Below are 21,561 nucleotides of genomic sequence, written 5' to 3' on the forward strand. Positions count from 1 at the left end.
TTCCACAAGCTTCCTCCTACTTTGTTGAGATGTTTTATTTTTTATGTACTGAGTTTAATTATGGTTGTTTTCGTGAACATGAATGGGATTGTTTACTAGAGCACGGGCAATTTGTCAGTTGTTACCCCACTGAAGAAGTGACACTCCTCACTCAACACTAATCAACATCCCATAGCTCCTCTGTGAAGAACACATACTTTGTCTACGAAACAAGTCTCCCAAGGGCTCTGAGGAAGGAGCTTTGAACTGAGGTTTATCCAGTAAGGGATGGACTTGCAATTTTAAAAACAGGGAAAGGTTGTTATAATGGCAGAACATTTAGTTGTATATACAAAATTCATCTCTCTCATTCCTAGCAATAATTTCCAGCAGAGAAGGGGGTTGGCAGGGGGTGGGGTGGGGACCAGGTTAACAGTTTCCTCAGTGCCAAGCACTGTGCTAAACATTTTATAGAATTACCCTTGTGGGGACATCGAAGCAAGTCAACCAGGCTGAAGCTGTTTTTCTGTGCTTCCTCTAAGCTTGTGACTCTGTCTTTCCCATCAGGTACCCCAGCTATGTAGAGACTGGAGAGCCCTTCGGACCTCCCCTTTTGGTGTTCCTACCTTTCCACCCATAAATGGATGAACTAATATCTCACCCAGACTGACATAGCAGACTGACATGGTGGTAGAGCAGGGAACTGGGGCTACACAACTTTTGCAATTCTTTATGGATGTAAACAGCAAGGGAAAGAATTTGTAACACTAAAGTCTTATTAAAAATTGTTTTGTTTTCCTCAAAATTGTGTGAGAGTCTGTGAAACTCATTTCCTGAAGAAACGTTACTCAATGTGAGATATACTGCACTAGAGATAGGGTATTTTCTAGAACTCTGGAGATAAGAGAAAAAGCTAAGTAGTGAATGAAGGGAGAGGCAGGTAGGACTTCCCATAGCCAGATCACTATAACTCTGAGAGACTCGTGGTTCAATGCTAAAGGGACAAAATTTCAGAAAGTTATTTCAATTCACAGAAAGGAGAGCTTCTGTTGCAATAGGGATGGCATTGGGGTTTCTCTGTCCCCGTGAGGCCCTGTGTGCAGTATCTCTGGCATGACTTTATGGTGGCAGACATAGAAAGTACTTACAACACAGCAAAGACTGGCTCTATACAATATCTGCTTTCAGAATAATTCAAATTTGGGTTTAATATATTTTTATGAAAGAAAAATGAAAAGTTATAGGCTAATTCTCAACAACATATGAAAACTTAAGAGGATCATAAAGGCACAAGTGACACTTAAGAATACCTCAAGGACTCATAAGTGGACTCTAAAAACATGTCTATCATAACAGTGTAGTGTTTCAGCTTTATAATGTTTAATGATGCACATCTCCCTAAGTCCCCCTTTTTTCTTTTATTGAAAATAGATTTTTTTCTCATACAGTATATTCTGATTATAGTTTCCTTTCCTTCCACACTTCCCAGTTCCTTCCTGTCTCCCCTAAGGGAAGTCTTTTATCTTTTATTTTGGACCATGAATTCGATGGCAGCAGTTAGTTTATAAAAGATGCACAGCTATGCAAAGTCAAACTATAGCTGTCCGTCGTCCTGACTTTTCACTTATAAGTATGTAGCAGAATAATGCCATGTCTCAGTCAGTTGCAAAGAATTGCCCCTGGTAGCTATCATAAAATATTGAAAAGTGTTTAGCTTCCATTTGGTGGAGTATCTTTAATAGCAATGAATGCACAAGTTCGTTCATATTGATTTCCAGACAGTTAATTCTTTCTTTACAATACAGTTATTTCAGAAGAGTGGACTATGAGATAAACTGAAGATATTTTTTACAGGAAACTAAAAAATGGTCAACGGCAAAAAAAAAAAAAAAGGAAAAGAATCATTTGATCATTTGTATGATTAGAACAGTATTTGGTATAATTTCCTAAGAGGCCAGATAGGACTATTTTAGATTTTTAGACCTGTGCTCTGTATCTTAACACCCCTGAAGCAATCACAGACAAGCTGAAACAAATGGGCATGGCTGTGTTCCAACAAAACTTATTTATAGCATATGTATCTGGTCTGAGGGTTAGTTTGCAACCGCGGGTTTAAATAAATGTTGACCTAAGGGAAAAAGAAGACCTGAAGTAGCTTATTTTATAACTCATATTGTTGAATTGTAGGCCAACACTGTTTATAAAACTGATATTTCATTATTGTTGTAAATCACTGCACATGGTGTTGGGCTTTACATAGGCAATTTCTTGCAAGTTCAATAAATACTTTGACTGCATGGAAACCTCCCCTTTACAGTCAAGTAATTTTTATGAAAAATTTTAACTTATTCTGGGAAAATCAAATGTCCATATAAAAAAGAAGAGTATAGTTTCCCAACTCAAGTGATGTGTGCAAAAATCCCCAGTCAAGATAGATCAAAAGCACACCCATAAGAGATTGAACTTTAAACTGCTCTTAAACACTGAAGAAAAGCCTTGTGGGCTTGTGATTGATCAATATAAACCACATATTGTGGCTCATGAGAAAAATATAGCCAAGGAATCATATATTTTAAGAGCTTAAAAAGAAGATATACAGCCTCATTACTAAGCTACAAGTTCTCTGTTTAGAAAACAATCACCTCTTGAGTGGTTTTTGGTTCAAGCACACATGGTATCATGTTGCATGGTTGCCACTAGATACTCAATTACTTGAAAAGTAATCCTGGTATTTACGCTTCAACTCTTTATTAAATCCATGCATCTTTTAAAAAATGCCGTGTGGATTCTCCTTTCTCAGTAAACACCGAGATTAACTTATATTAAATACATGACATATCCATGGACGACTAAATAGTTTTCTTCAATGCAAAACTGTATATTACCTAAAACAAAACAAAACAAAATAAAGCAAAACAAAGTTGTTTATCATACACAGGAGCTATGTGGACCAAGTGCCTTTCTGGAGCAGTAGACATAGATGTTCTCTCCTGTCAAGACAGAACCTACGTCTACCATATGATCTACAGCTCTCTGGGGATTAAAGAATTGGGTTTGAATCAGTGGAACTAATGAATCAAGAAATTAGTATGCTACAGACAATACTGAAAAGATCATAACAAACTGTGGGTTGTTTAACTTTCCATCGTCACTAAAGAGTGCTCATTATGCTATCTGTTGTCTCCAGCCACCCAGGGCAAAAGAATGTTTATTTTGGTTTTTATCCTTGAACGTGTATGCTCTACTTTGTCATTCCCCATACCCCCCAGAAAAAAAAAGCCTGCAAGGAACCTGTTTATAGAATACACAGGCGCACCGTAATTTTTAGGGGAGTGCTTAAAAATATTTAGCAGACTTCTAAAAAGTGTAATTGCTTTCTAACTATTTGTTTTAATCCCTGGACCAAAGAAACAGAAGCACATACTACATATGTAAACCGGAAGGACCTTTGTTACAGAGGTTTCTCTAACAGTGGCTGAAGTATGTGTGTGTGAGAGAGAATAGGTTTGTTGTGTGTAGGTGGTAAATATAGATTTGCTACTTTTTATGGCTCAGAACACTGTTGGAAATTGAAGGATCATTTAAACATGTTATGACTAGATATTTATCTTTTTATAAAGAGCCCTTCTTTTCCACCCACTTCACGTGAAAAAAGGCACTGTGTAACGAAGTATTAACATGGATATCATGATGATTATAGTCTTTTGAGGTTGGAAAATTGTCACTGACAAGTGAATATTGACATGACTGTTTGAAGAATTATCTAAGCTCTTTTTCTTCCTGAGGCAGGGTCTCACACAGCTCAGACTCACCTTGGCCTCGTTATGCAACCAAGGCTGATCATGAACTACTGACCTTTATGTTGCAACTTCCCAAGAGCTGTGATTGCAGGTATACCTCTCTACTCTAGTTTAGTTTTGCTAAACTAAGAATGGCTACAATGTACTCTCCATTGGTCCATTGAGAGTGCTTAGTAAGTCATCTTTTCTGTATCTCCATTTTTTTTGTATAAAGTGCATAATTCTTCCTGCCTGCTGTTTCTGAAAGCAAGGAAGAGGGATGGAGAGTACCACTAGGCTGTGTGGCATCATTTGAAGATTAGTGATACATGTGAGTCAGGGAGAGTTTACCATTCATTTGGCTTCTAGAGAGAGCCAACATAAACACTGTCTTCTTAAAAACAATCACCAGAATCCATGTTTACTTACTGAATCTCTGACTGAACCCTTTATAAACAACTAGACTGTCAAGAATTCGGAGTCAGCTTCAATGTCAGAACCCAGTGTTGTTTTCCAATGCATGCCCAGAGCTCAAGTCCTCTGTAACACAGGAATGCTGGTGTTCATCTAACACATTGTGCATAGCCATACTTCCTTTATGTTGAACCCTCTCTACCAGGCAACATGTTTTTTTCCATTTTATTGAAAATACATTTTTCCCTCATATAATATATCCTGATTAAGTTCCCCTCCCTCTACTCCTGGTTCCTCTCCACTCCCATCTGGATGCATTCCCCTTTTGTCTCTCCTTAGAAAACACACAGGCTTCTAAAGGATAACAATAAAATAAAGTAAAACAAAATACGAGCCATAACAAAAACTAACACATTGGAATAGTACAAGTCAAACAAACACAAGGAAAAGAGTCCTGGAAAAGGCACACGAAGCAGATACAGACATAGAAAACGATTCTTTCAGACATTCAGAAATGCCAGCAAAAAATAAACTGGAGCCACAATTCACACCCAGAGGGTTAAAAAAGAGAGGAGAAAAATATAAATAATACAAAAGGTAAAGTTTAAAATGGGATATACCCTGACATGACATTATGAGACCAAAAAAACCCTTCAAAGATGCCTTTGAGTTTATTTTCTGTAGATATACTGCCAGGCATTCAGCCCACCCTAAGAGTAGCCATTCCCTTGGAGAAAATAAGTTTGCAAATAAGGCAACGAGTTCTTAACGTTGACATTATTCAATAAGAAAAGAATGCTAGGCACTGAGGGGGTGCTTTAGCTTTTGTTAAAGCAGTGTTATGCTGTGTTACGTGTGTTATGAGTAGGGCTTTCTTACCCTTGGCAGCAGAAGTGCTGTCAGGATACAGTAAGGATTGTATAGAGATCTACAACATACACCGACATCACACTATGACTTAACTCTGTGTCCAGATGGTAAGTCTCAGCCAAAGGCTTTTAGGAAAGAGTCTAAACATATACAGCAATGGATGAGAGAAGTGTCCACCTTTCTCTCTGCTTCTTCCTCCTTTTCACAAATGCCCAATGAAGGATACGAAGACCATGAAGTAGTGAAAGGACCTAAGTGTTTGGGAGAAACCTTTTGTCCCCTGCCTTTGTTTCAAGTGAAAAATTCAACTATTCATTGAAAACTCAGAATGTTCTAAGGTCCATACCGGCCACAAGGTATACGGATTATAAGACACAGCCCCAAATCTTAAAGATTGTAGATTTTATTAATAGGAGATAGAAAATGCACAAAAGTTTACAGTAAGCTCGACCTATAATGATTTTAGAACACATAGCAGAGTGAGCAGAGGCAGCTGCACAGTATTCACTCTATACATGTTGGACTGAAGTGAGAGCCGTAAAAGTGTACAATACATACTATGCAAGTTTAGAAAGGGGCATGATACTTCTGTTTAAATATAATCTTTCTGAGAACTGTACGGAGTGGCTGTTATTAGCATTTAGAGACTCTTCTGTTAAATGGTCATAGAATTAAACTTCCACCTAAATACATGTTTTTATATTTATAGATCACTGCAGTTCTCAAGCTTCTTTGGAGAAGCCTCTTCCTGCAGTAGGTGTTGATTAATACAGAGATCCATGACTAGCCAGTAAGAGACTGTGGAGTGCTCAGCTTTAAATGAGACATCTGTATCACACCCACCCCATCCCAGGGGGTGGGAAGATCTTCAGAGCCAGAAGAAGTGGATGAGTGCAGGGAATAGTGCTTATTGGACAGGCATGCTATGGCTGGTGCATTCATGAACTCCCAGCATTTATGACTGCGAGCCCAAGACCTGGATAAGATCAAGTCAGAAACAATTCTAGCACGGATGGGAGAGGGTCTCATGAAGCACCACAATGGATGGCTGCTGGGAGAGGGAGAGTTACTTTTCTTTAGATGCATCCCTAATAGGCTGTTCATGTTCCAGTAGATAAACTACACCCATGCATATACTGGTAGTACAAGAAGACTCAGGGAGTTTATAAGAGAGCACACAAGGTTGGGAGGAAACAGTGGTGTTTGGTAAAATGCAAGAAAAGGTAAAGGGGAGGTAGTAGGAAATGGGTTTGATTGAAACACATTATATTCACATATGGAATTCTCAAACAATACATTAAAAATAATGCAATTATAATACATAAAGAGAAGTACAAATGCACAAACAAGAAATGGATAGACATTATCCTATAGATAACCTATAGATTGGGGATTTAAAGTCATGCTGTCTATTTCAGAGAGTGAATTCTTTTATTTTTTTATTTTTTTATTTTTTATTAACTTGAGTATTTCTTATAAACATTTCGAGTGTTATTCCCTTTCCCGGTTTCCGGGCAAACATCCCCCTCCACCCTCCCCTTCCTTATGGGTGTTCCCCTCCCAACCCTCCCCCCATTGCCGCCCTCCCCCCATAGACTAGTTCACTGGGGGTTCAGTCTTAGCAGGACCCAGGGCTTCCCCTTCCACTGGTGCTCTTACTAGGATATTCATTGCTACCTATGGGGTCAGAGTCCAGGGTCAGTCCATGTATAGTATTTAGGTAGTGGCTTAGTCCCTGGAAGCTCTGGTTGCTTGGCATTGTTGTACTTTTGGGGTCTCGAGCCCCTTCAAGCTCTTCCAGTTCTTTCTCTGATTCCTTCAACAGGGGACCTATTCTCAGTTCAGTGGTTTGCTGCTGGCATTCGCCTCTGTATTTGCTGTATTCTGGCTGTGTCTCTCAGGAGCGATCTACATCCGGCTCCTGTCGGTCTGCACTTCTTTGCTTCATCCATCTTGTCTAATTGGGTGGCTGTATATGTATGGGCCACATGTGGGGCAGGCTCTGAATGGGTGTTCCTTCAGTCTCTGTTTTAATCTTTGCCTCTCCCTTCCCTGCCAAGGGTATTCTTTTTCCTCATTTAAAGAAGGAGTGAAGCATTCACATTTTGATCATCCGTCTTGAGTTGCGTTTGTTCTAGGGATCTAGGGTAATTCAAGCATTTGGGCTAATAGCCACTTATCAATGAGTGCATACCATGTATGTCTTTCTGTGATTGGGTTAGCTCACTCAGGATGATATTTTCCAGTTCCAACCATTTGCCTACGAATTTCATAAACTCGTTGTTTTTGATAGCTGAGTAATATTCCATTGTGTAGATGTACCACATTTTCTGTATCCATTCCTCTGTTGAAGGGCATCTGGGTTCTTTCCAGCTTCTGGCTATTATAAATAAGGCTGCGATGAACATAGTGGAGCACGTGTCTCTTTTATATGTTGAGGCATCTTTTGGGTATATGCCCAAGAGAGGTATAGCTGGATCCTCAGGCAGTTCAATGTCCAATTTTCTGAGGAACCTCCAGACTGATTTCCAGAATGGTTTTACCAGTCTGCAATCCCACCAACAATGGAGGAGTGTTCCTCTTTCTCCACATCCTCGCCAGCATCTGCTGTCACCTGAGTTTTTGATCTTAGCCATTCTCACTGGTGTGAGGTGAAATCTCAGGGTTGTATTGATTTGCATTTCCCTTATGAATAAAGATGTTGAACATTTCTTTAGGTGTTTCTCAGCCATTCGGCATTCCTCAGCTGTGAATTCTTTGTTTAGCTCTGAACCCCATTTTTTAATAGGGTTATTTGTCTCCCTGCGGTCTAACTTCTTGAGTTCTTTGTATATTTTGGATATAAGGCCTCTATCTGTTGTAGGATTGGTAAAGATCTTTTCCCAATCTGTTGGTTGCCGTTTTGTCCTAACCACAGTGTCCTTTGCCTTACAGAAGCTTTGCAGTTTTATGAGATCCCATTTGTCGATTCTTGATCTTAGAGCATAAGCCATTGGTGTTTTGTTCAGGAAATTTTTTCCAGTGCCTATGTATTCCAGATGCTTCCCTAGTTTTTCTTCTATTAGTTTGAGTGTGTCTGGTTTGATGTGGAGGTCCTTGATCCACTTGGACTTAAGCTTTGTACAGGGTGATAAGCATGGATCGATCTGCATTCTTCTACATGTTGCCCTCCAGTTGAACCAGCACCATTTGCTGAAAATGCTATCTTTTTTCCATTGGATGGTTTTGGGTCCTTTGTCAAAAATCAAGTGACCATAGGTGTGTGGGTTCATTTCTGGGTCTTCAATTCTATTCCATTGGTCTATCTGTCTGTCTCTGTACCAATACCATGCAGTTTTTATCACTATTGCTCTGTAATACTGATTGAGTTCAGGGATAGTGATTCCCCCTGAAGTCCTTTTATTGTTGAGGATAGCTTTAGCTATCCTGGGTTTTTTGTTATTCCAGATGAATTTGCAAATTGTTCTGTCTAACTCTTTGAAGAATTGGATTGGTATTTTGATGGGGATTGCATTGAATCTGTAGATTGCTTTTGGTAAAATGGCCATTTTTACTATATTAATCCTGCCAATCCATGAGCATGGGAGATCTTTCCATCTTCTGAGGTCTTCTTCAATTTCTTTCCTCAGTGTCTTGAAGTTCTTATTGTACAGATCTTTTACTTGCTTGGTTAAAGTCACACCGAGGTACTTTATATTATTTGGGTCTAATATGAAGGGTGTCGTTTCCCTAATTTCTTTCTCGGCTTGTTTCTCTTTTGTATAGAGGAAGGCAACTGATTTATTTGAGTTAATTTTATACCCAGCCACTTTGCTGAAGTTGTTTATCAGCTTTAGTAGTTCTCTGGTGGAACTTTTGGGATCACTTAAATATACTATCATGTCATCTGCAAATAGTGATATTTTGACCTCTTCTTTTCCGATCTGTATCCCCTTGATCTCCTTTTGTTGTCTGATTGCTCTGGCTAGAACTTCAAGAACTATATTGAATAAGTAGGGAGAGAGTGGGCAGCCTTGTCTAGTCCCTGATTTTAGTGGGATTGCTTCAAGTTTCTCTCCATTTAGTTTAATGTTCGCAACTGGTTTGCTGTACATGGCTTTTGCTATGTTTAGGTATGGGCCTTGAATTCCTATTCTTTCCAGGACTTTTATCATGAAGGGGTGTTGAATTTTGTCAAATGCTTTCTCAGCATCTAATGAAATGATCATGTGGTTTTGTTCTTTCAGTTTGTTTATATAATGGATCACGTTGATGGTTTTCCGTATATTAAACCATCCCTGCATGCCTGGGATGAAGCCTACTTGATCATGGTGGATGATTGTTTTGATGTGCTCTTGAATTCGGTTTGCCAGAATTTTATTGAGTATTTTTGCGTCGATATTCATAAGGGAAATTGGTCTGAAGTTCTCTTTCTTTGTTGTGTCTTTGTGTGGTTTAGGTATAAGAGTAATTGTGGCTTCGTAGAAGGTATTCGGTAGTGATCCATCTGTTTCAATTTTGTGGAATAGTTTGGATAATATTGGTATGAGGTCTTCTATGAAGGTTTGATAGAATTCTGCACTAAACCCGTCTGGACCTGGGCTCTTTTTGGTTGGGAGACCTTTAATGACTGCTTCTATTTCCTTAGGAGTTATGGGGTTGTTTAACTGGTTTATCTGTTCCTGATTTAACTTCGATACCTGGTATCTGTCTAGGAAATTGTCCATTTCCTGAAGATTTTCAAATTTTGTTGAATATAGGTTTTTATAGTAAGATCTGATGATTTTTTGAATTTCCTCTGAATCTGTAGTTATGTCTCCCTTGTCATTTCTGATTTTGTTAATTTGGACGCACTGTCTGTGTCCTCTCTTAGTCTGGCTAAGGGTTTATCTATCTTGTTGATTTTCTCAAAGAACCAACTTTTGGTTCTGTTGATTCTTTCTATGGTCCTTTTTGTTTCTACTTGGTTGATTTCAGCTCTGAGTTTGATTATTTCCTGCCTTCTACTCCTCCTGGGTGTATTTGCTTCTTTTTGTTCTAGAGCTTTTAGGTGTGCTGTCAAGCTGCTGACATATGCTCTTTCCTGTTTCTTTCTGCAGGCACTCAGCGCTATGAGTTTTCCTCTTAGCACAGCTTTCATTGTGTCCCATAAGTTTGGGTATGTTGTATCTTCATTTTCATTAAATTCTAAAAAGTTTTTAATTTCTTTCTTTATTTCTTCCTTGACCAGGTTATCATTGAGTAGAGCATTGTTCAATTTCCACGTATATGTGGGCATTCTTCCCTTATTTTTATTGAAGACCAGTTTTAGGCCGTGGTGGTCTGATAGCACGCATGGGATTATTTCTATCTTTCTGTACCTGTTGAGGCCCATTTTTTGACCAATTATATGGTCAATTTTGGAGAAAGTACCATGAGGAGCTGAGAAGAAGGTATATCCTTTTGCTTTAGGATAGAATGTTCTATAAATATCCGTTAAGTCCATTTGGCTCATGACTTCTCTTAGTCTGTCGACATCACTGTTTAATTTCTGTTTCCATGATCTCTCCATTGATGAGAGTGGTGTGTTGAAATCTCCCACTATTATTGTGTGAGGTGCAATGTGTGTTTTGAGCTTTAGTAAGGTTTCTTTTACGTATGTAGGTGCCCTTGTATTTGGGGCATAGATATTTAGGATTGAGAGTTCATCTTGGTGGATTTTTCCTTTGATGAATATGAAGTGTCCTTCCTTATCTTTTTTGATGACTTTTAGTTGGAAATTGATTTTATTTGATATTAGAATGGCTACTCCAGCTTGCTTCTTCTGACCATTTGCTTGGAAAGTTGTTTTCCAGCCTTTCACTCTGAGGTAGTGTCTGTCTTTGTCTCTGAGGTGTGTTTCCTGTAGGCAGCAGAATGCAGGGTCCTCGTTGCGTATCCAGTTTGTTAATCTATGTCTTTTTATTGGGGAGTTGAGGCCATTGATATTGAGAGATATTAAGGAATAGTGATTATTGCTTCCCTTTATATTCATATTTGGATGTGAGGTTATGTTTGTGTGCTTTCATTCTCTTTGTTTTGTTGCCAAGACGATTAGTTTCTTGCTTCTTCTAGGGTATAGCTTGCCTCCTTATGTTGGGCTTTACCATTTATTATCCTTTGTAGTGCTGGATTTGTAGAAAGATATTGTGTAAATTTGGTTTTGTCATGGAATATCTTGGTTTCTCCATCAATGTTAATTGAGAGTTTTGCTGGATACAGTAACCTGGGCTGGCATTTGTGTTCTCTTAGGGTCTGTATGACATCAGTCCAGGATCTTCTGGCCTTCATAGTTTCTGGCGAGAAGTCTGGTGTGATTCTGATAGGTCTCCCTTTATATGTTACTTGACCTTTTTCCCTTACTGCTTTTAATATTCTTTCTTTATTTTGTGCGTTTGGTGTTTTGACAATTATGTGACGGGAGGTGTTTCTTTTCTGGTCCAATCTATTTGGAGTTCTGTAGGCTTCTTGTATGTCTATGGGTATCTCTTTTTTTAGGTTAGGGAAGTTTTCTTCTATGATTTTGTTGAAGATATTTACTGGTCCTTTGAGCTGGGAGTCTTCACTCTCTTCTATACCTATCATCCTTAGGTTTGATCTTCTCATTGAGTCCTGGATTTCCTGTATGTTTTGGACCAGTAGCTTTTTCCGCTTTACATTATCTTTGACAGTTGAGTCAATGATTTCTATGGAATCTTCTGCTCCTGAGATTCTCTCTTCCATCTCTTGTATTCTGTTGGTGAAGCTTGTATCTACAGCTCCTTGTCTCTTCTTTTGGTTTTCTATATCCAGGGTTGTTTCCATGTGTTCTTTCTTGATTGCTTCTATTTCCATTTTTAATTCCTTCAACTGTTTGATTGTGTTTTCCTGGAATTCTTTCAGGGATTTTTGTGTCTCCTCTCCATGGGCTTCTACTTGTTTATTTATGTTTTCCTGGAATTCTTTCAGGGATTTTTGTGTCTCCTCTCTATGGGCTTCTACTTGTTTATTTATGTTTTCCTGGAATTCTTTCAGGGATTTTTGCGATTCTTTCAGGCATTTTTGCGATTCCTCTCTGTAGGCTTCTACTTGTTCTCTAAGGGAGTTCTTCATGTCTTTCTTGAAGTCCTCCAGCATCATGATCAAATATGATTTTGAAACTAAATCTTGCTTTTCTGGTGTGTTTGGATATTCCATGTTTGTTTTGATGGGAGAATTGGGCTCCGATGGTGCCATGTAGTCTTGGTTTCTGTTGCTTGGGTTCCTGCGCTTGCCTCTCGCCATCAGATTATCTCTAGTGTTACTTTGTTCTGCTATTTCTGACAGTGGCTAGACTGTCCTATAAGCCTGTGTGTCAGGAGTGCTGTAGACCTGTTTTCCTCTCTTTCAGTCAGTTATGGGGACAGAGTGTTCTGCTTTCGGGCGTGTAGTTTTTCCTCTCTACAGGTCTTCAGCTGTTCCTGTGGGCCTGTGTCTTGAGTTCACCAGGCAGCTTTCTTGCAGCAGACAAGTTGGTCTTACCTGTGGTCCTGAGGCTCAAGTTTGCTCTCGGGGTGCTGCCCAAGGGCTCTCTGCGGCGGCAGCAACCAGGAAGACCTGTGCCGCCCCTTCCGGGAGCTTCAGTGCACCAGGGTTCCAGATGGCCTCTGGTGTTTTCCTCTGGCGTCCGAGATGTGTGTGCAGGGAGCAGTCTCTTCTGGTTTCCCAGGCTTGTCTGCCTCTCTGAAGGTTTAGCTCTCCCTCCCACGGGATTTGGGTGCAGAGAACTGTTTATCTGGTCTGTTTCTTTCAGGTTCCGGCGGTGTCTCAGGCAGGGGTCCTGCTGCTCATGGGCCCTCCCCCACGGTAGCCCAGAGGCCTTATACAGTTTCTTCTTGGGCCAGGGATGTGGGTAGGGGTGAGCAGAGTTGGTGGTCTCTTCCACTCTGCAGCCTCAGGAGTGCCCACCTGACCAGGCGGTTGGGTCTCTCTCTCACCGGGTCTGGGAGTAGAGAGCTGCTGCGGGCTGGGATCCGCGGGTGTGGGACTTCCGGTAAACACAGAACGTGCCCGGTCCTAGAGAAATTCTGCTTCCGTGTGTCCCAAGCTCACCAGGCAGCTTTCTTGCAGCAGAAAATTTGGTCTTACCTGTGGTCCCGAGGCTCAGGTTCGCTCGTGGGGTGCTGCCCACGGGCTCTCTGCAGCGGCAGCAACCAGGAAGACCTGTGCCGCCCCTTCCGGGAGCTTCAGTGCACCAGGGTTCCAGATGGTCTTTGGCTTTTTCCTCTGGCGTCCGAGATGTGTGTGCAGGGAGCAGTCTCTTCTGGTTTCCCAGGCTTGTCTGCCTCTCTGAAGGTTTAGCTCTCCCTCCCACGGGATTTGGGTGCAGAGAACTGTTTATCCGGTCTGTTTCTTTCAGGTTCCGGTGGTGTCTCAGGCAGGGGTCCTGCCGCTCCTGGGCCCTCCCCCACGGGAGCCCAGAGGCCTTATACAGTTTCCTCTTGGGCCAGGGATGTGGGCAGGGGTGAGCAGTGTTGGTGGTCTCTTCCGCTCTGCAGTCTCAGGAGTGCCCACCTGACCAGGCGGTTGGGTCTCTCTCTCACCAGAGAGTGAATTCTTAAACACTGCATTATATAATTTAGAAGGAGAGTCACAGAGAGTCCAAGATGGGGCATGTTTCTTCTTGAGAAGATGAGAAGCTTTGTAGAGAGGAATATTTAGAACCATGCCTAAAGGACAAAAAATAATCACGATGGACTGTTCCATATTAGGAGGAAAGAAATGAATTCTGGTTAAAGTGATATAATGATACAAGAACCCAAAACGGGACTGGAGAGATGGTTCAGTGGTTAAAAACATTGGCTGCTCTTCCAGAGGACTCTGGTTCAATTCCCAGCACCCACATGGCAACATACAGTTATTAATTATTAATTATTATTATTATTAACCCCAGTTCCAGGGAATTTGATACCTTCATACAGATATATTTGTATACAAAGAAAATCAATGCATAGAAATTAAAAAACAAACTTAAAAAACAATGCAGGGAACAGAAGTACGGAAGTTGTGGTGGGTCATTGTGACCTGTAATTTGATCAGATTGAGATACATAAGAGATGTATACACTTCTGGGTGGGTATAATTTTAGAGAAGACCGAGATGCAGATAAGAAAGAATAACTGATTTGAAAGTGGGCAACACTCTCCAATAGGCTGGGGCCCCCAGTGGAGCAATGCTGGAAGGCAGAAGAGAACAATTCATGTCAGTGCCCTACTTTCAAGCGAAGCCTCTGTTGCTCCCATGGTCTACTCTGATCATTGCTTCTCTCTTCTTCAGCCTTTTGCTAGGGATATCATGTTGGTGATAGACTCTTTAGGTGACCCCTGACCTTGGACTGGATTATGCATTGGTTCCAATTACTTTAGCTGAATGCTTACTGGATCTTTGGTTCTACAACATGCAGATGGCCATTGTTGGATTATTCAGTCCATATCCAAATAAATAAAAAATAAATAGATGAACAAATAAATAATAGATAAATAAATAAACATGCACAGACAAGGGTGCACTGGACCAGATAGAAGAGACCTTAAGATTAGTGCCACAGAAGCTCTTGACTTTCGGGGTGATCCTAGTGTGATGGGTGGTATGCCCTGTCCACCTGATCCCAGGGTCTGGGATCGCCTTGGAGATAAGATTCCAGTTACACCTGTGGGAAGTTATTTAACTTCTGCACATGCCTGTGTACTGTCAGAGAACAAATAGTTAGAAGACGGCCTTTTAAAATGAGAGGGAAATTCTCTTCAGGAGGACACATAATTGTGCAAAACCTCTCTGTATGTTTAATAAAATCTTACGCATTTTAAGTTCATCAAATTCTAAAAGGGTTTTTCTTTTATTTTCCTTTTATGGGGCATTGTTTCCAATCTGAGAGTTTATAAAGTTGCACATATGTTTATTGATTGTGTGTTCTTAGTGTATTTTATATTGAACACTGCTAGCTTTACGGATAACACTACTTCATTAGAAAAAAAAGAGGTCCTTGCTAGAATTGGGCTAGTATTTTGGCATGGTATAGACTTCAGCATCATGTGCACATGACAGTTAAGGGTTTGTGATATAGTGTGACACATACGAAGGTGATGTGAGCATTTGGGACTATCCATCCTGAATGAGCTACTCCTGTGTGTTCTGTATGGCTCTTGCCCACTGATACCAACCTTGTTAAGCACAGGGCTTGATGAATCAAATCATCTCTAGGATAAAAGGAAGTAATGTTTGATGAAGAAAAATAGGAAAGGATGGGCTCTTTCCTTGCATGAGAGTATCAGAATGTGAGATTTACCATATCTAAACAAGTCTCCAGCTTTCTTATTCCACACAAACAGGTAATCATTACATTCAAAATGATATGTACTCATCAGTCAGGATTAAGCCTCAGATTTTGACAAGAGGTGATGGTTAAGATCCTAAGACCTTGTGAGTTGGTAAAGGAAATGGCTTGAGAGATCATGGTTATCAGTTGAAGGGAGGACAGAGAGTGGTGTGTACTGTTTAAGTGTAGAGGATGGTTCCGGTGAATTGCTTGTACCATTAGTGAGCATCCTTACTCTGCCCTGTCTTCCCACAGGAAAGAACAACTAGGAGGTAGCCTCCATTTATTGGAAAGGTGCTAGATAACCCACACATAACTCATATGGCCTCCCCTTCTACAGCTTCTCATACTTATTGGAACACATGAGCACGTTTGACCCTTCTGAAACAGGAGAATGGGAGAGGGTTTGCTGTCTAGAACACATGACCAATAGACGAGATTTGCTGAAAGTCTTATCAGTCCATACTTAGGGTCACCTCCAAGGGAATGATACTTAAATCTCACATTACAAATTTACTGTGCAATTTACTCATACAATCCAAATTATGGTTTTACGACACTCATTAAAAACAATAAGAGCATCAGCTTAGAATTAGCCAGGTATACCTTCTCTCTCCCTTGTTTTCTTTTTTCTTTTCATGAAACAGCATTTAGCACATACTGTTTCAGATAAAATATCTATAGCTACAATCTAGTTAAATGAACTCCTACTGAGAGATATTGGGTGATGTAAAGGAACTAGTTATGAAGAGCATTAAACATGACTGTTGACTTAAAGGCACAATATAATTAATTCATGTAGTCCATACATTTGATTGCATTTTATACACATACTAAGCAGGACTGAGGTGCAGAGCTTTTGATCTCAGAACTCCAACTTATCAGTGGCTGTAGCACTGATCAAAGTGACCATACATACATCATATATACATATATATACATACACACATACATGCACACACATGCACATACATACACACATACATGCACACACAGGCACATACATACACACATACATGCACACACATACATGCACACACAGGCACATACAAGCATACATACATACACACATACATGCACACACATGCACGTACATACACACATACATATACATGCACACACAGGCACATATAAGCATACATACCTACACACATACACACATACATGCACACACATGCACATACAAGCATACATACATACACACATACACACATACATGCACACACATGAACATACATACACACATACACACATACATGCACACACATGCACATACATACATACACACATACATACATGCATACATATATACAAGCACACAATCAAAATTTCAGGAGGTGAATGTTATCACTGAACAATGGACAAAGCTCCATAGTAGAACAGAAGGCAGGAACCCTATCCCTGGAGGATTTGTGGGACTGTTTTCTATGAGCTGAAGGTTGAGTTTAGTCTTGTGTGTAAAGGGAAGATTGTCAAAGACAGAGAGGAGGTGTTTGATGATATGTAGAAATTAAGTGGCTTATATGAAGGCAGCACTGTGAGGTATAAGTAACTTTGGTTGGAGAGATAAATGTCGTCTTCTGTCAATGCAAGCATCATATAAATACTTCCAAATAATAACAATAACAATGTTAAAAACAAGTGTGTAAAACAAGGCAATTTTTTAAGTTCAAAAGGTTGCTGCTGATCCATAACAAACCCTCCATTTAACCTGCAAGCATACACAAAACAAAAAACAAACACGAGCTCTCTACAGAAACCAAAATGTAAAACCTGAAAAATATTTTTTGCTTATAAAATTTTAATTCTGTCACTTTTCCTGTTACCAATATCCCAAAGAGAGAAAGGATAGTAGCTTGAATTATAGTAACACATGGAAACCATCAACACAAGTTAGTAAAATGACAGAAATTCTTACTTTCCCTCAGGCTTGGATTAATTCTTTGCAGAACCGGGGAAGCTTTGCCAAGAGTAGCTGGTGTAGCTGAAAAAGAAGGAGAAGAAAATCATTAGTCATCCCTGTAGCAAACTGATCTGCTGTGACCCTGTTATAGCATCATTTTTGGAAAACAGGCTCCCATACAAAAACCTCCATTAAAATTAAAGCTGTATCAATGCACTAAAAGAGCTCGTAAAGACAGAGCGAATGGAAGCCTTTTGGTTGTCATTACCGTGGGTCTCGTGACCAGATACAACACAGAACAATGAAAACAATTCCACCATCTATCATTTGAGTCCAAACTCAAGTTTCCCTTGTGCATAGGAAGGAGAGCACAAGTTTCTTAAAAAATATATATATATAAATATATATATAAATATATGTATATATAAATGTATATATAAAACACACGTTTAGTTTAAAAGCTTATTTTTGGAAAATACTGTAAGAACATTCTTTGGCATGGGGAAAGAGTATAGGGAAGGGCAAAGCAGAACAGGGGAGGCCCTGGAGTTCTTTGATGGGCAGTTAAGTCAGTCATTACAATGCAGCTAGGAGCAGGCTGCCTGGTCAGTGGGCAATGGTGGAAAGTGATCAGTAAGGCTCTTTCCAACTGGGTACCTTTGTAAATGCTCCAGCTACAAAGGGACTAACCTGTTGTCTGGTCTTGGTGGAAAAGAGTGTAAGAGGACAGGATAGACCGTCTCTGGTTACCACTCAGACACAACAAACACCAAGATTTAAATGAAAGCAAAGGAAACTATGTGTGACCCTACTACATCAACATTTAGTCTCCCTACTGTATTTTAACATATAACTTCTTAAACTATTTGTAATATCAGAGTGATGGATTTTTTATAAACTAATGAGTGGAGTAGTGGCTGGAGATTTCCTCCCTCAGGGTGGAAACTGGCACAGGAAAAAAAATAGATGTATGGTTGCAGAACTGGGATTTTTTTTCAGTATTATTCAAAGCCTCTGGGGAGCAAGGAGGGTCTAATGGTGAAGCTCATCACCAATGCCTAGTGATTTAATAAATGTAGCCAGAGAATACAACATTCGCAAAGAATTAATGGTCAGAGTTCAGGAAACTTTCGGCTGGCTGATAACCTGGAGATGCTTAGAGAGCGTGGAGGCTATGTCATGTTCTTTGTATGTGATGGTTTAAATGTAAAATTTCCTCTAAGGGCCGATGTGTTAAAGCTATGATCCTTATCCTGACACTACTCTGAGGTGACAGAAATTCAAAAGATAAATGTGAGTTAAGAGGTCTTCTCATCATTGAGGGAACAGTGGTTTTAAAACAAAGACTGGACCGTTAGCCGTTTCTTAGCCCTGAGGAAAAGTGTTTTTTTCACATGCTGCTACTACGGTGTCCTCCATTTCATAGGCTCAAAAAGCAGTGAGACCAAGTAATCATGCTCTGAAAACTTGAGAATACTCCTTTTCTCTTTATAAGTTGATTGTTTCAGGTCTCTGTTACAGTAGCAGAGACTTATTAATACACCTCATTATCTATATCCTTTGGGATACCCTTGGTAATAAGCCAAAAATTGTTAATTTAATGTTTCTCTGAGCTAGTGTAGCAAATTCATCAAACCTAATCGAGTCTTGGGAACTGTACCTTTTAGCTGAAAAAAAATTTCAAAACTATAGTACAATCTATTTATAATTTACAGCTGAGAAATCTTTCAAAAGTACAGGATATTATATACATTTGTCATCTGAAGCACGAGGCAGTTTTGTGGGACTGAGCTATCAAGCTGTGTGATGTGACAGTATCTGCAGGTAGGCAGCATAAGAATTGAATTATACTGTAGGATGCTCCTTCTCACCTCAGTATTAGCCAGTTGTATTCTCACATAGCATTTTGGTGACCAAAGAATACACAAGTATTCTGTTTTCAAGAGTGTGGCCAGACACTCATGTTTGTTTTTCCCATATTCCCTCAGACGACTGATACTATTATCTTATTCTTAATAGAAGGCTACACACTGAGAAGTCTGTCTCATAAAACACAGGAAAGAAAAAGAAAAGTAAAAAGGGGAAATCATTACTTGGCACCCACATCACAGCCCTGCTTGCCTCCCAAGAGGCAGCTCTAATCCAACATACACACTGAGACACCCTCTTCTGCACTCACCCCAACTCCCCTGTCCCACCTGCTGGGCTCTGCTCCACCCTGTCAGAGCTCTATCTTCTGGTTCACACCTACACCTGAGGCAGATGCTGATCAGCTCTCTCTGTGCCCCACCTCACAGCTCCACCTGCCTCCTGGGAAGCCAGTTCCAACCTGACACTCACAGCTCAGACTGTCTCCCAGGAGGGCTGTAAATCAGAGACATAGCTCCATCTGCATCCTGGGAGGCCTGTTTCAATACTGGACACCCAGGCCAGCCAACATCAGAGACAACCAGATGGCAAAAGGCACATGCAAGAACATCATCAGCAGAACCCCATGAAATATGGCACCATTAGAACCCAGCTCTTCTAGTACAGGGAGCCCTGGATATCCTAACACACCTGAGGAGCAAGACTGTGACCTTAAATACCACCTCATGAAGATGATAGAGTCCTTTAAAAAGCATACAAATAAGTCCTTGAAAGAAATACAAGAAAACATAATCAAACAGGTAGAAGCCCTTAAGAGGAAACAAATAAATCCCTTAAAGAAATACAGGAAAATACAATCAAACAGGTGAAGGTAATGAATAAAATGACCCAACACCTAAAAAATGGAAATAAAAGCAATACAGAAAACACAAATGGAGGCAATCATGGAGATAGAAAACCTTGAAAAGAGAACAGGAACTACAGATGCAATAGATATACCAATAGAATACAAGAGAGGGAAGAGAGAATCTTAGGCATAGAAGATCGATAGAAGAAATGAATACATCAATCAAAGAAAATGCCAAGTGTACAAAGTTCCTAACTCAAATCATCTAAGAAATTCGAGACACTATGAAAAGACCAAACCTAAGAGTAACCGGAATAGAAGAGGTGAAGATTCCCAGCTCAAAGGGCCAGAAGACATCTTCAACAAAATCACAGAAGAAAACTTCCCTAACCTAATGAAAGAGATGGTCATAAATGTACAAGAAGTCTACAGAACACCAAATAGATTGGACTAGAAAGGAAAATCCTCCTGCCACATAATAATCAAAACACTAAATGTATAGAACAAAGAAAGAATATTAAAAGCTGCAAGGGAAAAAGTTCAAGTAACATAGAAAGGTAAACCTATCAGAATTATACCTGACTTCTCAAGAGAGACTCTAAAAGCCAGAAGATCCTGAACAGATTTCTTGCAGACCCTAAAAGAACAAAAATGTCAGACCAGACTACTATACCCAGCAAAACTCTCAATCACCATAGATGGAGAAACCCAGATATTCCATGACAAAACCAACTTTAAACAATATCTTTCTTCTTATCCAGCCCTACAGATGATACTAGAAGGAAGACTCCAACATAAGGAGGGTAACTATAGCCAAGAAAACACAAGAAATTAATCATCTCACAGCAAAATCAAATGAAGAGAATCTCTCTCTCTCTCTCTCTCTCTCTCTCTCTCTCTCTCTCTCTCTCTTTCTCTAACACTTCCAACAACAAAATAACCAGAACTAATAATCATTGATCATTAATATCTTTCAACATCACTGAACGAAATTCACCAATAAAAAGATATAGGCCAACTTACTGGTTATCCATCATTCTGCTGCATATAGGAAATATACTTTAGGGTGGGGGGATACCTAGGCGTACCCTCTCAGAGGAGAAGGGAAGGGGGAGGGACTGTGAGGGAGGGACCTTGAGGTAACACAGTATTTAGGACATTAATTAATTAATTAATAATAAGAAAAGAAAAGAAAGATGAAGTGGGTAGTGAGCTGACACACACCAATTTTAGACCTGGTGAGTTTGGTCTGCCTGCTCTCTGAGGTGTTTTTTCATGGCTGTGTATATGACCTCTTCCCAGTGTATTTGGCTGGGAAGAAGCAGCCATCCAGTCTGCTACAAATAATGTAAATCTAGTAGATAGAGTTAAGGCTAGCCATTAAATACAGAATTCTAATATAGTAGAAATTTTAGAGTATATCTTGTGAGGGGGTATCTGGGAATTATCATTGAAAAATACTAAAAAAAAGATTTGGATTTTTTTCTGGTAAATCAAGCAATTTTAAGTGGTTACTATAATATTTAAAATTTCATGTCTATCAGTTTTCAAAGTTTCTATTGACTCTTGA

General features: G+C 39.8%; 1 protein-coding gene across 9 annotated transcripts in view; it reads right to left on the reverse strand.

Annotated features, from left to right (window-relative positions):
* The window catches only part of Ghr (growth hormone receptor), a 263,530-nt gene that overhangs the window by 65,625 nt on the left and 176,344 nt on the right, over nt 1-21,561 (reverse strand). For all 9 annotated transcript variants that reach the window (XM_008760754.3, XM_063281321.1, XM_039101770.2 and 6 more), the window contains exon 3: nt 17,291-17,356. In XM_008760754.3, the coding sequence (XP_008758976.1) occupies nt 17,291-17,356 (66 nt within the window). The remainder of the gene's footprint in view (nt 1-17,290; nt 17,357-21,561) is intronic.

Source organism: Rattus norvegicus, chromosome 2, assembly GCF_036323735.1.
Source record: "Rattus norvegicus strain BN/NHsdMcwi chromosome 2, GRCr8, whole genome shotgun sequence".
NCBI lineage: Eukaryota > Metazoa > Chordata > Mammalia > Rodentia > Muridae > Rattus > Rattus norvegicus.